The 19012-nt window shown below is 40.2% G+C and overlaps 1 protein-coding gene across 1 annotated transcript in view; it reads right to left on the minus strand.

The window, feature by feature from the left end:
• Positions 1–19012, minus strand: part of LOC124775312 (sodium channel protein Nach-like) — a 206659-nt gene that overhangs the window by 120021 nt on the left and 67626 nt on the right. Inside the window, exon 5 of the mRNA XM_047250147.1 lies at positions 16978–17152. Coding sequence (XP_047106103.1) covers positions 16978–17152 — 175 coding nt within the window. The remainder of the gene's footprint in view (positions 1–16977; positions 17153–19012) is intronic.

The raw sequence follows: 19012 nt of genomic DNA on the forward strand, positions 1-19012 counted from the left end.
TGAGCGGCAACAAGATAACTTACTACAAATAAGATAACTTACTATAGATAACCCTACAAATTACTTCGTACTTCTATTCATTGACGACAACGTAGATGGGCTCTGTGTACACACCTGAAAGTCCTATGCCCTGTGCGTTTTGTTTCTCACCACAAATGGAGACATGAAGCGAATAATTTGATGCGCAGAGCGTCCACCGCCGTGGAATGGGAGTACTAATTCACGCGGCCAGTCAGTGGGGGAGAGGGGTGCGGGAGAATGTTAAAGCACTGTTAGAAAGCAGTTGCTTGGTGGTAATAATACAACAATGGAAGTCACTCGAAAAGTACTGTTCGGTAGGGGCTGAGAGTTCCCAGTTCACTGTTTGATCTTACCCTCCTAGCGCATAAGTCTTTCTTGGTTGCTGCCATCAATGTTTTCAGAAACTCATTTCGTTTGATGTACTCAACCATTTTTAAAGCGAATAGGCATTATATCGGTATCAGTGATGAAATTAGTGAACATATATCTTGGAGAAAACGTGTGGATAAAAATCCTAGGTCAATATCGCAAAAACTCCTTTATTGTTTACTAGTTTCAGCTCATTGACGATCCATTTTCAAAAAACGATTCAAATGACTCTGAGCACTATGGGACTTAACATCCGAGGTCATCAGTCCCCTAGAACTTAGAACTACTTAAACCTAACTAGCCTAAGGACATCACACACACCCATGCCCGAGGCAGGATTCGAACCTGCGACCGTAGCGGTCGCGCGGTTCCAGACCCATTTTCAAATCAATAAAAATTACTGAGTTCTGTGAGTATGAGCCACCAGATATTACACATGGTCATAATCTGTTGAGCTGTATCGTTCTTGTTGTCATGTACACACTAAAAAGTTGGCCGTCATGGTTAAATAACGTACAACGTTAACCAGTGCTCAAATCGCCACACTTGTGTTTAAATGCAAGGTGACTGACAGTGGTAGCTATCATATAGTCCATGTGTCGAAGTAAACATGACGTACCACGCTACAGGAAGAAGGTTCAAATGGTTCAAATGGCTATGAGCACTATGGAACCTGAGGTCATCAGTCCCTTAGAACTACTTAAACCTAACTAACCTAAGGACATCACACACATCCATACCCGAGGCAGAATTCGAACCTGCGACCGTAGCGGTCGCGCGGTTCCAGACTGAAGTGCCTAGAACCACTCGGCCACAACGGCCAGCTCAGGAACAAGGAAGTAGCTGTATTACGGCTGCACTAAAGATATACAGTATATTGCTAATGTTGTACATTTTGTAACCATGAGAACGTACCTTATTGTGTACGTGACAAGAGCGATATAGTTCAACAGATTACGACGATGTGCAATGCTCGGTGGCTGATACGCACGACATTAAGTAATTTTTATTAATCTGAAGGTGGATCGTCAATGAGCTGAAACTAGCAAACAATAAGAGTTTTAGCGGTCTTGGCCTAGGATTTTTATCCACACATTTCAACACAACAGATCGCTTGTCTTCCGATTTGACAATGTCAAGCAACAACCCATATCTTTGAGTAGTTGTATTTTCGGTATCCAATTTATCTTTGATGTATACCGTGATGCGACAAAAGTCATGTGGTAGCGATATGCACATTACACATGGCGGTAATATCACATACACAAGGTATAAAAGGGCAGTGCAGTGGTGGACTTGGCATTTGTACTTGGATGATTCATGTGAAAAGGTTTACGACTTGCTTATAGCCACACGACAGGAATTAACAGACCTTGAATGCGGAAGAGTAGTTGGAGCTAGACGCATGTCACATATCATTTTAGAAATCATTTGAGAATTCAATATTCCGAAATTCACACTTGTCAACACTGTGCCGAGAATACCAGATTTCAGGCATTACACCTCACTGCAGACAACAGTGCTCGATGGTCTTCACTTAACAACCGAAAAATGGTTCAAACGGCTTTGAGCTCTATGGGACTTAACATATGAGGTCATCAGTTCCCTAGAACTTAGAACTACTTAAACATAACTAACCTAAGGACATCACACACAACCATGCCCGAGGCAGGAGTCGAACCTGCAACCGTAGCAGTTGCGCGGTTCCGGACTGTAGCGCCTGGAACAGGTCGGCCACCGCTCCCGGCTTAACGACCGAGAGCAGCGGGGTTTGTGCTGAGTTGTCACTGCTGACAGAGAAGGAACACTGGGCGAAATAACGGCAGAAGTCGATGTCCGGTGAACGACGAACGAAATCTGGCGTTGTGGGTAAGGCAGCAGACGTGCGACGCGCCTGCATTTGCTAACACCACCGCGTCGCATGCAGCGCCTCTCGTGGCTTCTGACCATATCAGTGGACCCTAGACGACTGGAAAACCGTGACTGGTCAGATGAGTCCCGATTTCAGTCGATAACAGCTGATGGGAGGGTTCGAGCGTGGCGCAGATGTATGAAGCAATGGACAAAATTGTCAACACGGTACTGTGGAAGCTGGTGGTGGTTCCATAATGGCGTGGGCTGTATTTACACTGGACGTGAATGCACCATCTCACTGGGACATACTTATTCGCAATTGGTTTGAAGAACATTCTGGACAATTCGAGCGAATGATTTGGCCTGACATGAATCCCATCGAACATTTACGGGACGTAATCGAGAGACCAGTTCGTGTACAAAAATTCTACACCGGTAACTCTTTCATAATTATGGACAGCTATAGAAGCAGTATGGCTCAAAATTTCTGCAGGGGACTTCCAACTACTTGTTGAGTCCATGCCACGTCGAGTTGCTGCTCTGCGCCGGTCATAAGGAGGTCCGAAAACGATATTAGGAGGCATCCCATGTCTTTTGTGACCTCACTGTAAACCAACGGAGGAATTTAAGTGCACTGAAATTCAGTCAAGAAATATTATAAGTAATACTCGAAGATAATGTTACGTTTGGCACTGAAATACGCCGAGCCGGCCGCTGTGGCCGTGCGGTTCTAGGCGCTTCAGTCCGAACCGCGCGGTTGCTACGGGCATGAATGTGTGTGATGTCTTTAGGTTAGTTAGGTTTAAGTAGTTCTAAGTCTAGGGGACTGATGACCTCAGATTTTAAGTCTCATAGTGCTCAGAGCCATTTGAACCATTTTTGAAATACGCCGATTTTAATTAATTACGACATGACTTTGTTTTCCAACTAAAACGAGACTTACGATTTTCAAGAATTCGCACTACGTAAAACTCACTGTTTTCTTCGGCCTGGGGTAGAAGAACCTGCAGTAAAATAATTGTTAATCAAGATGAGTATTCAGATTATACCAACTATCCAAAAGGAAAAGAAAGCCTTATCCATTACGTAGTGATGGAAGAATATTACAGCTTTTTAATAATAGCTGCAACGCCGCAATTTGGCTGTTTGTCAGTAACCAGTGTAAGTAGATACCGCCACTGTTATTGAGTCACTCTGTAACGTAGGAGATTATTCCGAGTTGTCGTCTTGCATTGAAAGCGTAGCTTGCCGTTGAGCCGGCTACTGGGCCGAGCAAGCCGTGTAGTTGCTTAACGCTGCGTGCAGCACGTCACACATACAATCTGAAGAAGTACAGTAAAAACTCGATTAACCGTCACTCTTTAAACCGTCAGTTTCTGTTAACCGTCACTGCTGAACAGCATAATAATACTGTAATAACAGAATGCTCTAAGGTGCAGTGACGCGTTTACTTTGTTTATTTACTCTATTCTAGTGGGAAGTGAATGTACCCGCCCGCCGTAGAATGGTACATAAAATATGACCTTCAGTTGACGTGCTAACACATCTCCCCCTTTTCTTGTCTTTGTCTCACTTGTAAATCAACAATCACCACTGGATCGGTTTCCAGTTGTGGCGAGAAGATTAATTGTCGCAGTGTATCTAGCGGGCTGTGCCGTGTTACGTGTTTTCCACTTGAATAAGCTTTATTGACTAATATTTTACACTACCGTATTTAGTGCAGGTGTGTGTGATACAGTGACTTGATAAAATGTCTGAAAAACGTAAACGTGTTGTTTTAGGACTTCATCAATCATAGGCTACCCCTACTTGTGACTGGGAAATCAAGAAAACATCGTCATTCAAGAATTTGAATTTGAATGCTCTCCCTGCACAATACTACGCCCAGAAGAGTGCTTGGATGGATCAATCAATTGTTTCTGACTGGTTTCACAAACAATTTGTACCTCAAGTTAGAGCACATTTAGCTGAAAAAAGTTGCCACAGAAAGCGATATTGCTATTAGTCAATGCCCCAATGCACCCTACTTGTGAAATGAAAATTGATGACGGCAACATAACATGTCTCTTCCTTACGGCAAACACAACTTCACTTATACAGCCCATCGATCAGGGAATCATCGGAAACATGAAACGTCGTTATAGAAAAATATTTATCGAAAGTTTGCTCTCATCTGATGAATCAACATCTGTAAAACAGTTTTGGAAGTCTTACAGTATTAAAGATGCCATTTTCAATGTTGCCAGCGCATGGAGTGATTTGTCAGTTTCAAATCTCAAGAACGGCTGGAATAAACTTTGGCCTCAACCTGGAGGTGAAGAATCCGAGGAACCTGAGTGTGTGACAGTTGACGAGATGGTCAATTTGTGCAATAATTTACAAATCAGCACAAATTTGACGTCAGAAGAAGTATCAGAGTGGTTAGAGTGTGACAAAGTGGACGGGGGTTTTCAAATTTTGAGTGATGAAGTTGTTGCCAGCGTAAGTGCCACCAAAGAAGAAGAAGAAGAAGAAGAAGAAGGGGCTGATGAAGACGAGTGTTCAAACCATGAAGAAAAACAAACTATTAGCCATTCAGAGGCCGAAACAAAGCTGTCCAAGTGTATAGAATGGTTTGAAAGTCAAGAAGAGGCTAAAGCAACGCAGGCACTACTGCTCCGAAAAATACGAAATATTGCCGCGGTGAAAGCTCGAACATCAAAAAGGCAGAAGAAATTGTCTGACTATTTCCTAGCTAGATAAACTATTTCACCTGTAAGTTTATAGTACAGTACAGTACTGTACATTACGTATTTTGCAACTTTTGTAGCTACTGTACGGATGTTTTTATCATGTAATAAATAGTTTTATTTGTTATTACAATCGTGGTTAATTTGTTTTCCCTCCGAAATATTATTATATTACAGTGAGAGTGATATGTATCTATACATAAAATAATTGATTGAGGTTATGTTTTGGGGGAATACAGTGTTTCTGTTATCCGTCTATTCGCTCAACCGTCACGAAGATGACAGTTAATCGGGTTTCGACTGTACTATTAAATATTAATCTATCTTTTTCACTCTTAGTATATGAAACTCTCTGGATAATACAACCATATTGTTAAAATTTCAAATCATAACTTCAATGCTTTCGCAGATATGAATTTTTACTAAAACACAACAACCGTGCTGTTATTGTGAATCTGAGTTAGGGACTCTAATGTATGCATCTATAACTGCAACTGCCAACATGAGTAACGTAGAAGTAAATATCGTCGGAGCTCCATACTTAAGAATCATATACAACCGTTCGCTCGACGAAAGATCCGTACCTAAAGACTGGAAAGTTGCACAGGCCACACCAATATTCAAGAAAGGTAGTAGGAGTATTCCACTAAATTACAGGCCACATCGTTAACGTCGATATGCAGAAGGATTTTAGAACATATATTGTGTTCGAACGTAATGAATGGCCTCGAAGTTGACACACAGTCAACATGGGTTTAGAAAACATCGTTCTTGTGAAACACAAGTAGCTCTTTATTCACATGAAGTGCTGAGTGCTATTGGCAAGGGATTTCAGATCGATTCGGTATTTCTGGATTTTCGGAAGGCTTTTCACACTGTACCACACAAGCGGCTCATAGTGAAATTGCGTGCTTATGGAATATCGTCTCAGTTATGTGACTGGGTCTGTGATTTCCTGTCATAGAGGTCACAGTTCGTTGTAATTGGCGGAAAGTCATCGAGTAAAATAGAAGTGATTTCTGGCGTTCCCCAAGGTAGTGTTACAGGCCCTTTGCTGTTCTTTATCTATATAAACGATTTGGGAGACAATCTGAGCAGCCGTCTCCGGTTGTTAGCAGATGACGCTGTCGTTTATCGACTAATAAAGTCATCAGAAGATCAAAACAAACTGCAAAACGATTTAGAAGAAATATCGGAATGGTGCGAAAAGTGGCAGTTAACACTAAATAACGAAAAGTGTGAGGTCATCCACATGAGTGGATGCGTTAAACTTCGGTTACACGATAAATCAGTCTATTCTAAAAGCCGTAAATTCAACTAAATACCTAGGTATTACAATTACGAACAATTTAAATTGTAAGGAACACACAGAAAATGTTCTGGGGAAGGCTAACCAAAGACTGCGTTTCATTGGCAGGACACTTAGAAAATGTAACAGACCTACTAAGGAGACTGCCTACACTACACTTGTCCGTACCCTTTTGGAATACTGTTGCACGGTGTGGGACCCTTACCAGATAGGACTGCCTGAGTACATCGAAAAAGTTCAAAGAAAGGTAGCACGTTTTGAATTATCGCGAAATGTGGGAGAGAGTATCACAGAAATGATGCAGGATTTGGGATGGACATCATTAAAAGAAAGGCGTTTTTCGTTGCGACGGAATCTTCTCACGAAATTCCAATCACCAACTTTCTCCTCCGAATGCGAAGATGTTTTGTTGACACAGACTTACATAGGGAGGTACGATCACAAAGATAAAACAAGGGAAATCAGAGCTCGTACGGAAAGATATAGATGTTAATTCTTCCCGCGCGCTGTACGAGATTGTAATAATAGAGAATTGTGAAGGTGGTTCGATGAACCCTCTGCCAGGCACCTAAATGTGATTTGCAGAGTATCCATGTAGATGTAGATGTATAGTATCAACTGAAACTATAACGAAGAGGATATGTTTGTGTAATATAATTTTCTGGAATTTTCTTTAGTTTCATTACATAGATTTCTAACGTAATTAATAGTACTTTGGAAAATTGTTATTTCAACGTGTTTTGGATGTGTGAGTCTTTTGGAGAGATAGAAAGTGAGCGAATGGAGGACATATGTAAAAGGAGACTGTGATATTTTATTAAAACTACGTAAATGTATGCATGAGAAGGTTGTTGTGCAATGGGGGAATTTGTGATGTATGTCCGAGTGAGTTGATCAGTAATTTATTTTGTGGAAAGGAATCATATTTTGTTTTCACCAAATTTTATTTAGTTTCTCCTGGAATACCGAGATTTCTAGTCTTAAGTACTTGTGGTAATCTGATTGGCTGATACTAGAAATACCGCGAGTAAAGAAGTACGCGAGATGATCTGATTGACTGCTTAACATACAAGCCAATAGGAATTCAGCATTTTCCAGCTTTGAGCCTCAGCTATGAGTCGAGAGAGTAGCTCTGGGGCCGTCTTCTGGTAAATGCCTATGTTAAACTGCGCTGATCAAATTTGTTCCAAAATTAATAAATTCGCAAGTTTGATCGGTTCTCGCGTCGTTGACGAAAAGCGACTATAGTACTGAATATTTCGTGCAAGTTTGAGCTTTGTGAGTGGTTTATTTTAGAAAATTTTCGCGTGTGAACATTTCATGTCGTATATAAAATCTGCGTGACGTGTTTCGTGCAGATTACGAGACAGTATGGCGAGCACTTCTTCACAAGAGGTCTACAGAACGACTGAATGTGTCAACTCACTAGCAGTCGTGGGTCAGTGACTGTTTAGGACATTAAAAATATCAGCTCGCACTAAATACCTTCTGGCTGCTTTCGGGTGTGAACTTGTAACAGAGACAGTCACTAACGTTGCATAATTGATGTCGGAATATTAAATACGGACTCGATAGCCATTTTCCGTGTTTTAGAAACGATAAACCAACTTGAAATTTTAGACATTTTTTTCAAACGAGTCATGCAACAATCCCGAACGGTCGATAGTTTAACTATCAGCTACTGCCTAGGGACTGGAGTCACGTGGCCTTTGCGTGGTAGGTATTTAGTCGAATTTTCGTCCACGCTGATTTTGTCGGCTAAATCAGTATCTCCCATAGCAGAGTTAAGGGAGAGACAACCTGAAACCTATCCAGTTAGGCGTACTGATTGTTTAAAGGATAGTGAGAGACCAACCCACCCCATCGTAACAGACATAAGATCATGTAAACTTTCAGTCAGCGTAATTGTTGTAGTTCAATTGCAACAGCAGTTACAGTAGAGAAATACACTACTTAGAAAACAGCATATACACGATAAATAATGCGGTTCATTTGTTTAATTTTCAACTACTTGTTGCTGTGGTTTACGAATCTATGCTGCTCTGAAAGGGTCCTTGTCCGTTGAAATGTTCACAGAAACATTCTCGGACTCGGACTTCTTTTCCCCTTTTTGCATCATTTGCTCTTCTTGCTCCTTACTAACATCTCCCATATTGTCTGGGAAGTAATCAAGGTGCCTGTGTAAAAAGTGAATTTTCCTCATTAAACATCCTAAAGTTTTAAACTTACTTAACATTGTAGCTCTAATAGAAACATATTCCTGGTCTTTTTTATGTCCTAAGAACTTTATAACGACTTTCTTGAATAATACCCATGATTCTTTCTCATTTAAGGTCATTGTGGATTCAAAGTTAACATCAAACATCAATTTCCTAATGTCAAGTCCGACAAAGACGCCTTCTTTTAGTTTAGCTTCTGAAAGGTGTGGAAACGTTTGGCAGAGATACTTAAAACATGGTCCATCTTTAGACAAAGCCTTTACAAACTGTTTCATTAGGCCTAAATTTATATGTATTGGTGATAGGAGTTCCTTTTTTTTGTATCTACAAGGTTTTTGCGTAGAATGTTCTTCTCATCAGGTTTTAAAGACTCCCTCACAGGCTAGTTCTTTCTGCACCAGTGTTGATCCCTAGCCCTACTGTCCCATTCACACAAGAAACATGGAAATCTGGTAAAGCTACCTGGCTGAACAAGGAACATGAATCTTACTTTTAGATCGCCATATATCATCGAACCATGAGCAAAATAGTCTATTTTATTTAGCACTATTTCTAGGCTTTCATAGCGTTATTTCATATGTACAGAATGTACAACAGGTATATATGCATACATGTCACCATTGTGTTACAAAACAGCCTTTAAACTAGTTTTGGTTGAATCAATAAACAGCCTCCAATGTTCCTTTTGTATTCAATACCAAACCCATTCATCAGACTGGGAATGTCTAAGCAGTAAACTAAATCACCTTCTTGTTGAAAAAACTTGGAAAATTGCTGCTCTCTCTCTCTGTACGCGTATATGCTGGTTACAACTGCCAATAAGTTCTTTTCTTTCAATCTAGAGCCAAGCAATTCAGCTTTTTCTTTCGTTAAGCCCAGATCCCTAACCAAATCGAAGCTCGGTCTTAGTAAACAATTTGGGCTCTAGACTTTATGTATTGCAATGGAATTCATCACCATCTGGTTCATGTAAATCAGATTGTACATCAGAAAATACTTCTGCTGGAATACAATTTAAATCATCTGGTGATTCACGAACTGGCACATCTACACCATGCCCTACTGGTCGGATGGCAGACGGAAGGTTAGGGTAGCTTATTACCTTCTTGTTTTTTCGAATTAGGACCAGTAATATTAACACTGCAAAAGTAGCAATCATCGGAATGATTTCTTGGCTCCCTCCACATCATAGGAACAGCAAATGTAAAGGCTTTTTTCTCCTTTTTGGGCCATTTTCTCAGATCAACACACACATAACATACCTTATGCAGCGCCGAAGTTTTATCTTGACCATCACGTTTGGATCCAAAGTATGATAGATAAACCTTTTTCAAAAAGTCTGTAACGTTTCTTCGGTGTTTTTTAATCACAAATTCACCACAAATATAACAAAAATTGTCAGCAGAGTTCTTACAACAACGATTAGACATTGTACTGAGCACATGTACAGGAAACAGGAAAGTGAGGTTAGGCTGACAGTGAACGAAACACCATCTGTTAACACAAAAATAGAATCGACCTTTTTTTGCCAGCAAATGTTTTTCAGCAGTGATACCAACGTCTTCTACATTCATTACACCTCATTTTTAAATTATTTTAACTATATAAAAGCTGTTAAATTCTTTAAAAATCGCTTAATTTAATAAATTTAACTGTAAAATGTGAAGAAAAGGTGGGTGATATTTTTGTTAAGTATCATATTTGGATTTCCCACGTTAAAAAAAACATAAGAATAAGGTATTTTCCGCAAAAAAGTTTTTCCATCGTTGGCCTGTGTAATCTGCTACATTACAAGAGATCAAATTATTAGTCTTAAATGGATAAAGACATACCAAAGGGTCAGGAGCTAGGGATTACCTTCGTTGATTTTAAGAATGTCTGTGCTAGTATGTGTCGTGAATCTCTGTCTATCCTTACAGAATTTGTTTTACATCAGAAACTAATCAACCTCACTACAGTCATCATTCAAAATACGAAATCTAAACCAAGGTTCAGAAAAGGAATTCTCTGACCTTTTGAGATTGGAACTGGACTTCAACTAGGTGATGGATTGTCTCCATTAGCGTTAACTACGTGCGGGAGAAAATCATTTGCGAATGGAACAAGATATGTCCACCATCTGCTATGACTGTGAGAACGATTCTACTTAACTGTCTTGCATTTTCAGATGATTTGGTATTGTTAGCAAACAGTATCGATGGAGCAAGATTTCAGACAGAAGAAGTAGAACGGTGAATGGCAAAGATTAGATTGCAAATTTCTTTTGAGAAGACGGAAATAACGCATACCTGATGACACATCCCGTATCATAATAGGTATTGCTCAAAAAATTAAGGTGGTACAAAAGTTTAAATTTCTTCATGATTTTATAACTTGGGATGAAAGAGCATCAAGAGATAGTAGAACATTAAAACTACAACAAGCACAGAGAACTACGTGGTCAACTTACAAAAAATGGTCTCTTTAAATAAATGCTAAACTTCGGCATTATTCCTCTGTCGTTAAACTGAAGGTAAGATAAGCAACTGAAACACTATTTAAACTAAACACTCAAGCAACAGCTGACAAATTGCAGAAAGTTAGCAGCACAATACTCCTAACGATTATCAATAAAAAAACATCGAGTTAATGGTCAGTGGAGACTCTTACCCAATTCGGTGTTTTACCAAGAAAGTAAAGCTATTGTTGATAGGATGCAAAAAAGACGAGTTACATTTTTTGCCCACATTCCTTACTCACTGAATACTAGGCTCCCGAACAGCTTTTTGACTACTTTTGGAAAAGTAGGGCAAAAAATATCTAGTTTAAAAAAGAACAAGTGGATCTGAATGAACTGAACATTACCAGACATCAAGTTGAACATAGATGAGAGAAGCTGCTTCTGAAGAACAAGTACATACAACTGACATTCAAAACATCACAATGGAAGAAGTATATTGTATCTGCAGAAGAACAAGCTGCCACATCACTCCAAATGAAGAGGTTTTGTGAAAGGAAGAAACTGTTGATTGCAAAAATCTAAACTTATCCATCGTAGATGCTGTAGTATGATATTTGATTTTAGTGCTCCAATGAGGGTGTAAACTACATGAATAAATAATCATTGAAAAACCATTAAAAATCTCTTCTGGTACTTTCGCTCTAATGGGATTTTTTGTGAGGTCATTCACGTATGTAAAGTAAAGGAGTGGACCAAAAATTGAACCTTGTGGGAATCACTTTGTGATTTCTCCACAGTCGTTATAACTTACTCTCTTACCTACATTATTTGAATTATTCAGCAAAACGTTTTGTTAAGCATGGTTGAAACATGTTGTGTGTAAAGCTATGAATGTTAAAAGTTACAGTAAATTTTTCTAAGAGAGTAACCTGATCTATGGCATGGATCGGGAGCTGGTAGTTTGTTCGCCTGTTGTGGCCGGCAATTCGTTTCAATTTGGTGCACGGAAGATATATTAGGGCGCTCACATTATACTATGTCTGGGACACATTTTCGGAAATTCGCAATTCGGTTTGGTTTCTGTATGACACAGTCGATACATGTTAAGTTCGGGTGAGTTAGGCTTTTACACTTTCTAAAATTTACAAAGAAATGATGGCTTAATGTATTTAGTGTTACAGAAACTATCCATACCGATGCAATCAGGTGTCAAAATGTATTTTTGCACAAATATTTAAAACATGCTTGCTAATAATGTTCGTGGTTATTAACACAGTAAGCTTCAAAAACTCCAGTGACCTGCTTGTGGCCAAAAATCGCGAAGTTACTGCTGTTTCCTTGCAGACATACTACCTGTCTCATTGCCGTATTTTTTTTCTACTCTTCCTTATATTAAGTTAGTAAATAATTCTTGTTGATGTATTAGAAACTGAAACTGTTGAAACTGAAAATAATTTGTAGTGAATTAACTGCAGTCACTTGTAGTTACATACGTTTATTTTTCCCTGATGACGTTTCAAAATACCACCATCTTCAGATGTTTATGTTTATTTACGTGTCGTGAACACTGTTTCTTTACTAACGGCATTGCAGAATTTTGCAAGGAAAATCTTCAAGACGGGTATTGTAAAATGTTGTAGGTAAAGAAATAATGTTCACGACACATAAAGAAGTGTAAACACCTGAAGATATGGTGAACATGAAAGTACTCTCAAAAACGCGAGTTTCAGAGCATAATTTGTTGGCGTGACGTGCGGGAAAGAGGTGCCATTTATATCAGTGCGTTACCCTGAATAAATGGTGTCCCAGAGATGTTGCCACAAACTTCGAGAAGTCGTAGAGTGTGTCTTGAGAAAAAAATAGAGGATAAGAGCCTGTATCCAGAAAAAATGAAATGAAATGATCGTGTGGCGCTGTTGGCCCGGAGGCCCCATCCGAGGAAGTTCGGACGCCGAGTGCAACTCTTATTTCAGGTGGCGTTACATTAGGCGACTTGCGTGCCAGTGATGATACGATGATGATGATGATAACAGAACACCAGTCCACGAGCAGAGGAAATCTCGAACTCAGCCGGGAGTCGAACTCGGGCACACTGCATTGTACGCAAACACATTAATACTCAGATAAGCAAACAGACAGAAACGTCATCCAATGACGCTACAGAACGTCCGAGTTATAGACGCCGGTGTCTGCCATTAGGTTCTAGGCGCTTCAGCCCAGAACCGCACTGCTGCTACGGTCGCAGGTTCGAATCCTGCCTTGGGCTTGGATGTGTGTGAAGTCCTTAGGTTAGTTAGGTTTAAGTAGCTCTAAGTCTGATGACCCCAGATGTTAAGTCCCATAGTGCTTAGAGCCATTTTGTCTGCCATTAGGCCACCCCCTTCGGCAGCAAACGTGACTTCGTATGCTGATGGACCAAATGCGGAATGCCTCTGTGTTGTTTGTTATTCAGTGACCGCAACTGATTGCCACGATCACCAGTGGAGAAGATGTAGACAGCTGCTGGGTAGACAGGCCTTGTCTCCTTTGAAAGCGATGGTCTCTTGCATCGGTGGATGACGGTTTCGGATATGGGGTTCCATCTGCAGTTTATTTTTGTTGCGTTTACCGAGAAACATTTGAAATTTTAGAGGGTTCCAGGAGAAAAACAAACTGCAGAGGAATCCCATGTATGAAACCGTCATCCACTGAGGAAACAAAGCATCACATTCCCAGGACACAAGGCCTTTCTACACAACAGCTTGCTCCATCTTCTGCAGTGGCGACAGTAACAATTAGTCGCGTTCACAAAATAATGAATAACATTGTGAGACGTTTCGTCCATCAGTGTACAAAGTCACATTCACTGCTGAAGGCGCCGGAGCCTATAATTTCGACACTGTGAAGCAGTGTTGAATGACGTTTCTGGAGATGGGTTCCTGTCCTCGATTCGATCCTCAAAGCACCCTCTAGAACCCCTCGAAGTTTGTCAGAACATTTCTGGGACACCTTGTACATTAAGGGGGGACGTACACGAAACTGCAGTAATTTTAAAAGTATTTTATAAAACTCTAATTTTTTAAGATAATCAATCCAAATTTGGTACAGTTATTAAGAAATGTTATGCGCATATGAACCTAAATTTTCATTTTTATTGACCTTTTACATCTTTAATTATTAACAATTAATTTTTTTTCAACAATGTAATTACAAATGTTCCTTTTTTGAGAAAACTGTGAGAGCAATGTTAATGAATTTTTGTACACACTTTCATACCAAATAATTACAAAACTCTGTGGAGCAGAATTTTTATATCTTCTTTTGTTCAGTTTTTACGGGTCTCCCAATTTCCCTGAAAAATAATATATCAAATTTAAGGAATATTTTCTACCATAAATACCTTACTATTTTATTAAATGAAAATTCCTTCCACAGAATTTTTCACTATAGTACTGACTAGTCATATACCAAATTTCACTTCTCTACCTTTTGTGGTTTTTGAGAAAAAGGTACATAAAGTTATAAAAATGTAAGTTACGGGAAAACTGAATCAATGATTTGATAGTGTTTGTATTAGGTCTTACCGTCTCTGTGTGAACTAGTGCAAGCCATATGCATACTCCTCTTCATCTGCAAGCAGTCTCTTCTTTGCTTGTCTTCTTTGGTTAACCTGCTGTTCAATTTTATTGGCTGTAATATCAGCCGCAGCAACTCTTTTGTCATCGATGTCCTTCAATATTGAATAGGTGAAAGCTCCTGGATGAAATCCTAGCCTCTGTAGAGTTTTTATTCTTCCAAGATTACCATTGTTAAAAACTAAACAAGCATCATATGCAGCAATTTCAACAATAATTGTTGAAACAAATGTTGTTTTTGGGCAACGTTTCCAAATCAGTGAGTTGTAACTTTCATTAGGGTTTTGTGTCTTTCCATGCACACACTTTCGTAGGAGGTCTGGCTCTGCTAAACACCTAAATGTTGGTTTTATAGCACTTAAAACAGCCACAGGTAAACTGTGCTTGTGTGAATAGTTCATGCCATCACGCTCAGCCTGCTTGAATTTGCACCACGATATGTCACACAAATTATGTACAGGTTTGTCATCTGTGGATAGTTTATGAAAATAAATAGACCACACAGCCTTCTGGATGTTATTCAAATTTCCACTGTTGTCCCTTATTGCCTTGCCATAGTACACTTGTAAAGAATGAATTTCTTTGTCTGTGAGTCTGTTGGGACCACCTAAAAGTTTTCCATCCTCAAGTTTCCTGCCCTTCAATTCACGTTTCAATTTTAAAAGTCTGCCTCCCATTCGTTTTTGCACATGTCCAACACATTCCAACTTTTCTATAGCACAATGGGGACCATAAGGTTCACTTTCCAAAACAGTTTTGAAGGAGCTGGAGTCACCATCACCAAGGTATTTTGTGTATCTAACACCGTACTTTTCCACACTTCGATGGAACATAAGTTTCATAGCTGCAGGTTCCATTCCACCACTAGAACCAGAATAATTTCTACAGCACACTTTCTTGTGTTCAACCTGCCACTTATTTTCTTCCACTTCACCAGCTCTCTTTCCGAGTACACAGCTATAGCAATATTTGCTCATTACCTGAACGTCAAGAATTTTTCCAGTATCAACACTAATGACAGATGATACTCCATACAGTGATGTATGTCCACGCTTCATCCACGTTCCATCACATGACACACACAAATCGGTGTCTGGCGTGTTATCTGCTTCTGTCTTTAGTTCACTATTCATCTTCACAGCTTCCTTTGCAGAGGACTTCAAGTTTTCTTCCACTTCCTCTTGAAGAGCACTTAGCAGTGTTTTATTTCCAGTGGTGTACCTAGCACTTGGTTGTGGCATGTTCATGATCCCACAAAACAGTCTGGTACCTTCCCTGCCTATGCCCAAACATCTCATGCCATATATTAAACGCATATTTGCTTCATATATCCGGTTACTTGATGCCGAAGTTCTAAAAGCAGTGTCTGAATGACAGCTTTCACAAGTAAGATGCAACATACACACTATTCCAATTCTGTTTTCTTCGTCATATAATCTCAAACTTTTTGCACCACAGTCAGCACATACACAAGCAGATGATATAATATCAGATAGTATTTTCAAATCAATAAGCCTAAAACCACTAGTAGCTTGAGTGTCTGAGCCACAATCATCAAGTGATTGACAGCTGTCAATTTTCCTTCTCGAAGCACTCGCTTTCTTGGTTGAAGTATCGTTTCCATTTGTTATTATGGGGCTGGTTTTCAAGTTGTCTTTACTACATCGAGAAGCTTGACACTTTCTAACCTTTTTAAACACCTTACTAGAACGCGGCATGCTGCAAAATATAATAACAAGTCTACTTACAACTTTCGTAAAAATGTATTCCAAACAAACACTCGTAAACAAACGCTATAAATCAAAGAATATAAAACCAGCGGCAGAGATATTATTCCACAGCCTTCTTGATGTAGTACACAAACGTTCCCTGCATTGTGACTGCACAAAACTGGAAAAAAACGCAGTATAAATAGATATACGAGAGGATGAAGACCAAGATGGGGGGGCGTCGCCCTGTGCAAGCTATTACAAATTATTATTTTTTTCCCCCTTAGAAGCGGAATTGGAACGTAATATTTGGTAATTGAAATTTCAATACCATGTAGTAAATGAAGAGCCAATAAAATTTTTTTCACAAATTTGGTCATTTTCATGTACGTCCCCCCTTAATGTTACATAATAGTTTTGACTTTATGCGCTAGGAGCGCTGCTGTTGCATCACATGACAAGCTACCCTGCGAGCTTAAGTAAGTATGTGAATCAGGCCCACAGGTCACCGGATGTTGCCCATGCCTGAGCTATGCAATGGAACGGCTTGGCAAAAAGCAAGAAACATAGCAATTAGCGATATCTTATTATTTAAGGCTTGTAATACTTGGTGAGTGAGAGAAACTCTGCCACAAGACTCTACAGTGTGGTGACATCGTGCCCCACAGTGCAAGACCCGCTGTGTTGAGCCCAGGATGGGGCAGCTGCCTGACCTGTCTGATGGCGGCCTCGACGGTGATTCCCCTGGAGTCGAGCAGCCCCTGCATCTCTGCCGCCAGCCTGCGCTGATCCGCATCCGGCTCGCCCTCTGGCCGGGGCGCCACCAGCTGCCGCAGCCTCTCCAGGCCCTGCCACACCTCCGCCTCCGTCATATTGCTCTCCCTGGACCTGCCAAAGGTCACAGATGTATGCAGGACACTGCACCGCCAACCTAATTACAATATGGAGCAACCGGTACCAGCTACTCAGTCAGAGTTTTGTGGATATTGTTACAGCTTATAACTTTTTTTTAAATTATATCCTACACCCCTAATTCTACGGCTAAGGAATGAGTAAGCAAGTGCAATTAACGTAGATAAAATACAATATAGATTGTATGTAGACGACAAGCTCCGAGTGTGTATTACCATAGTCAACAACATTGCAAAGCAATTACTTTTTTTTCAGTATTTCCCTGACAGAATAGAAGGCATGATCCATGAAGAAATTCCTCAGTTTGGACTTGAATGTGTGAGGATTACTGCTAAGATTAAATTCTTGTTGTAGTGAAATGTTTCTTTTTATGTGTAAATAAATTTAAGCCCGAAAACTAAAATACTTTGCGTAAACCTACGTAAGAAACGCTGTATTTCTGTATTAATTCTGTGTATCGACTTTAATTGGCTTATGGTTTAAAATTGTAATTAATTCTTAAACGTGAGAGAGTACACAGTTGTTAAAATTAGCGAAAGAGACCAACTGTATTTTTGAATTGGCAAATAATGCAGCAGACGCAGCGCAAGCGGCGTCAACAATCAAATTTTATGCGATCACCCTCGCCAGAGAGGTGTGCGGCGAAGTCTCTCGAACATTTTTCCACGCAAGAGGCTTTCAGAGCGGGAAGTTACTGAGGAAAAATGACAGTCAAGTTGCCTCCCGTTGTCTGCATGTATACAGGGTGTTTGGGGAGGAATGTCAATATTTTAAACAGTGATAGTACAAGTAATTCTGAAAAAAAATGTTATAAGAACATAGGTCCGCAAATGCTTTCTTTAGGGGGGTACGGGCACTGAAAGGAACTTTAATTCTGCAAAACTGATGTGCACAACATGAACATATATGCAATACAACTGGACCGTAACGTGATTTTCTTGCAAACAATGCACGGGTACCTGCCATGTTTACACTATCCAACCTAGGATGTATTATGGTCATGTGGCGTACGTACTACAATCACCCGTTGTTTGCGTAGTTGTGCCGTGTAAGCCGTATTCTGCAGTGTACCGGCGACGGATGGGTTAGTTGTGTAATGTACGGTGTTAACTGTGTTCATACAAGCGCTGGTAACATGCCACACGTCTAATGAGGTTCAAATGGCTCTGAGCACTATGGGACTTAACATCTGTTATCATCAGTCCCCTAGAACTTAGAACTACTTAAACCTAACTAACCTAAGGACATCACACACATCCATGCCCGAGGCAGGATTCGAACCTGCGACCGTAGCGGTCACGCGGTTCCAGACTGAAGCGCCTAGAACCGTACGGACACACCGGCCGGCACTAATGAGGAATACGCAGATATGGTGTATGTTTATGGCTTCTACGGCGGTAGTGCTACCGCTGCAAGAGAAGAATACCACAGGCGCTTTCCGACTCGACGATTACCGGATCTCAGGGAGTTTACCACAGTGTTTATCACTTTGCGTGCAACAAGCTCTTTTCCAAGTAGATATTTTTCGTCCGAGCGTGCACGTCAACAAATTTTGCAAGAACAGGAAGAAATTATCGCAAGTGTTGAGCGAAGTCCCAGTATGAGCATACGAAGAATGTCCCTGAGTATGAATGTCCCACAGACACGTGTATGGGAGACATTACGTGCGGAAAACCTATATCCATTTCAAATACAGCGTGTCCAAAATCTCCACGTTGGCGACAATGCCCAACGACTTCAATTCTGTCACTGGGTAATTGAGAACAGTCGTTTGTTTCCATACATACTATGCACTGACGAAGCCCAGTTTTCACGACATGGAATAAATAACACACA

Source organism: Schistocerca piceifrons, chromosome 2 (genome assembly GCF_021461385.2).
Source record: "Schistocerca piceifrons isolate TAMUIC-IGC-003096 chromosome 2, iqSchPice1.1, whole genome shotgun sequence".
Lineage (NCBI taxonomy): Eukaryota > Metazoa > Arthropoda > Insecta > Orthoptera > Acrididae > Schistocerca > Schistocerca piceifrons.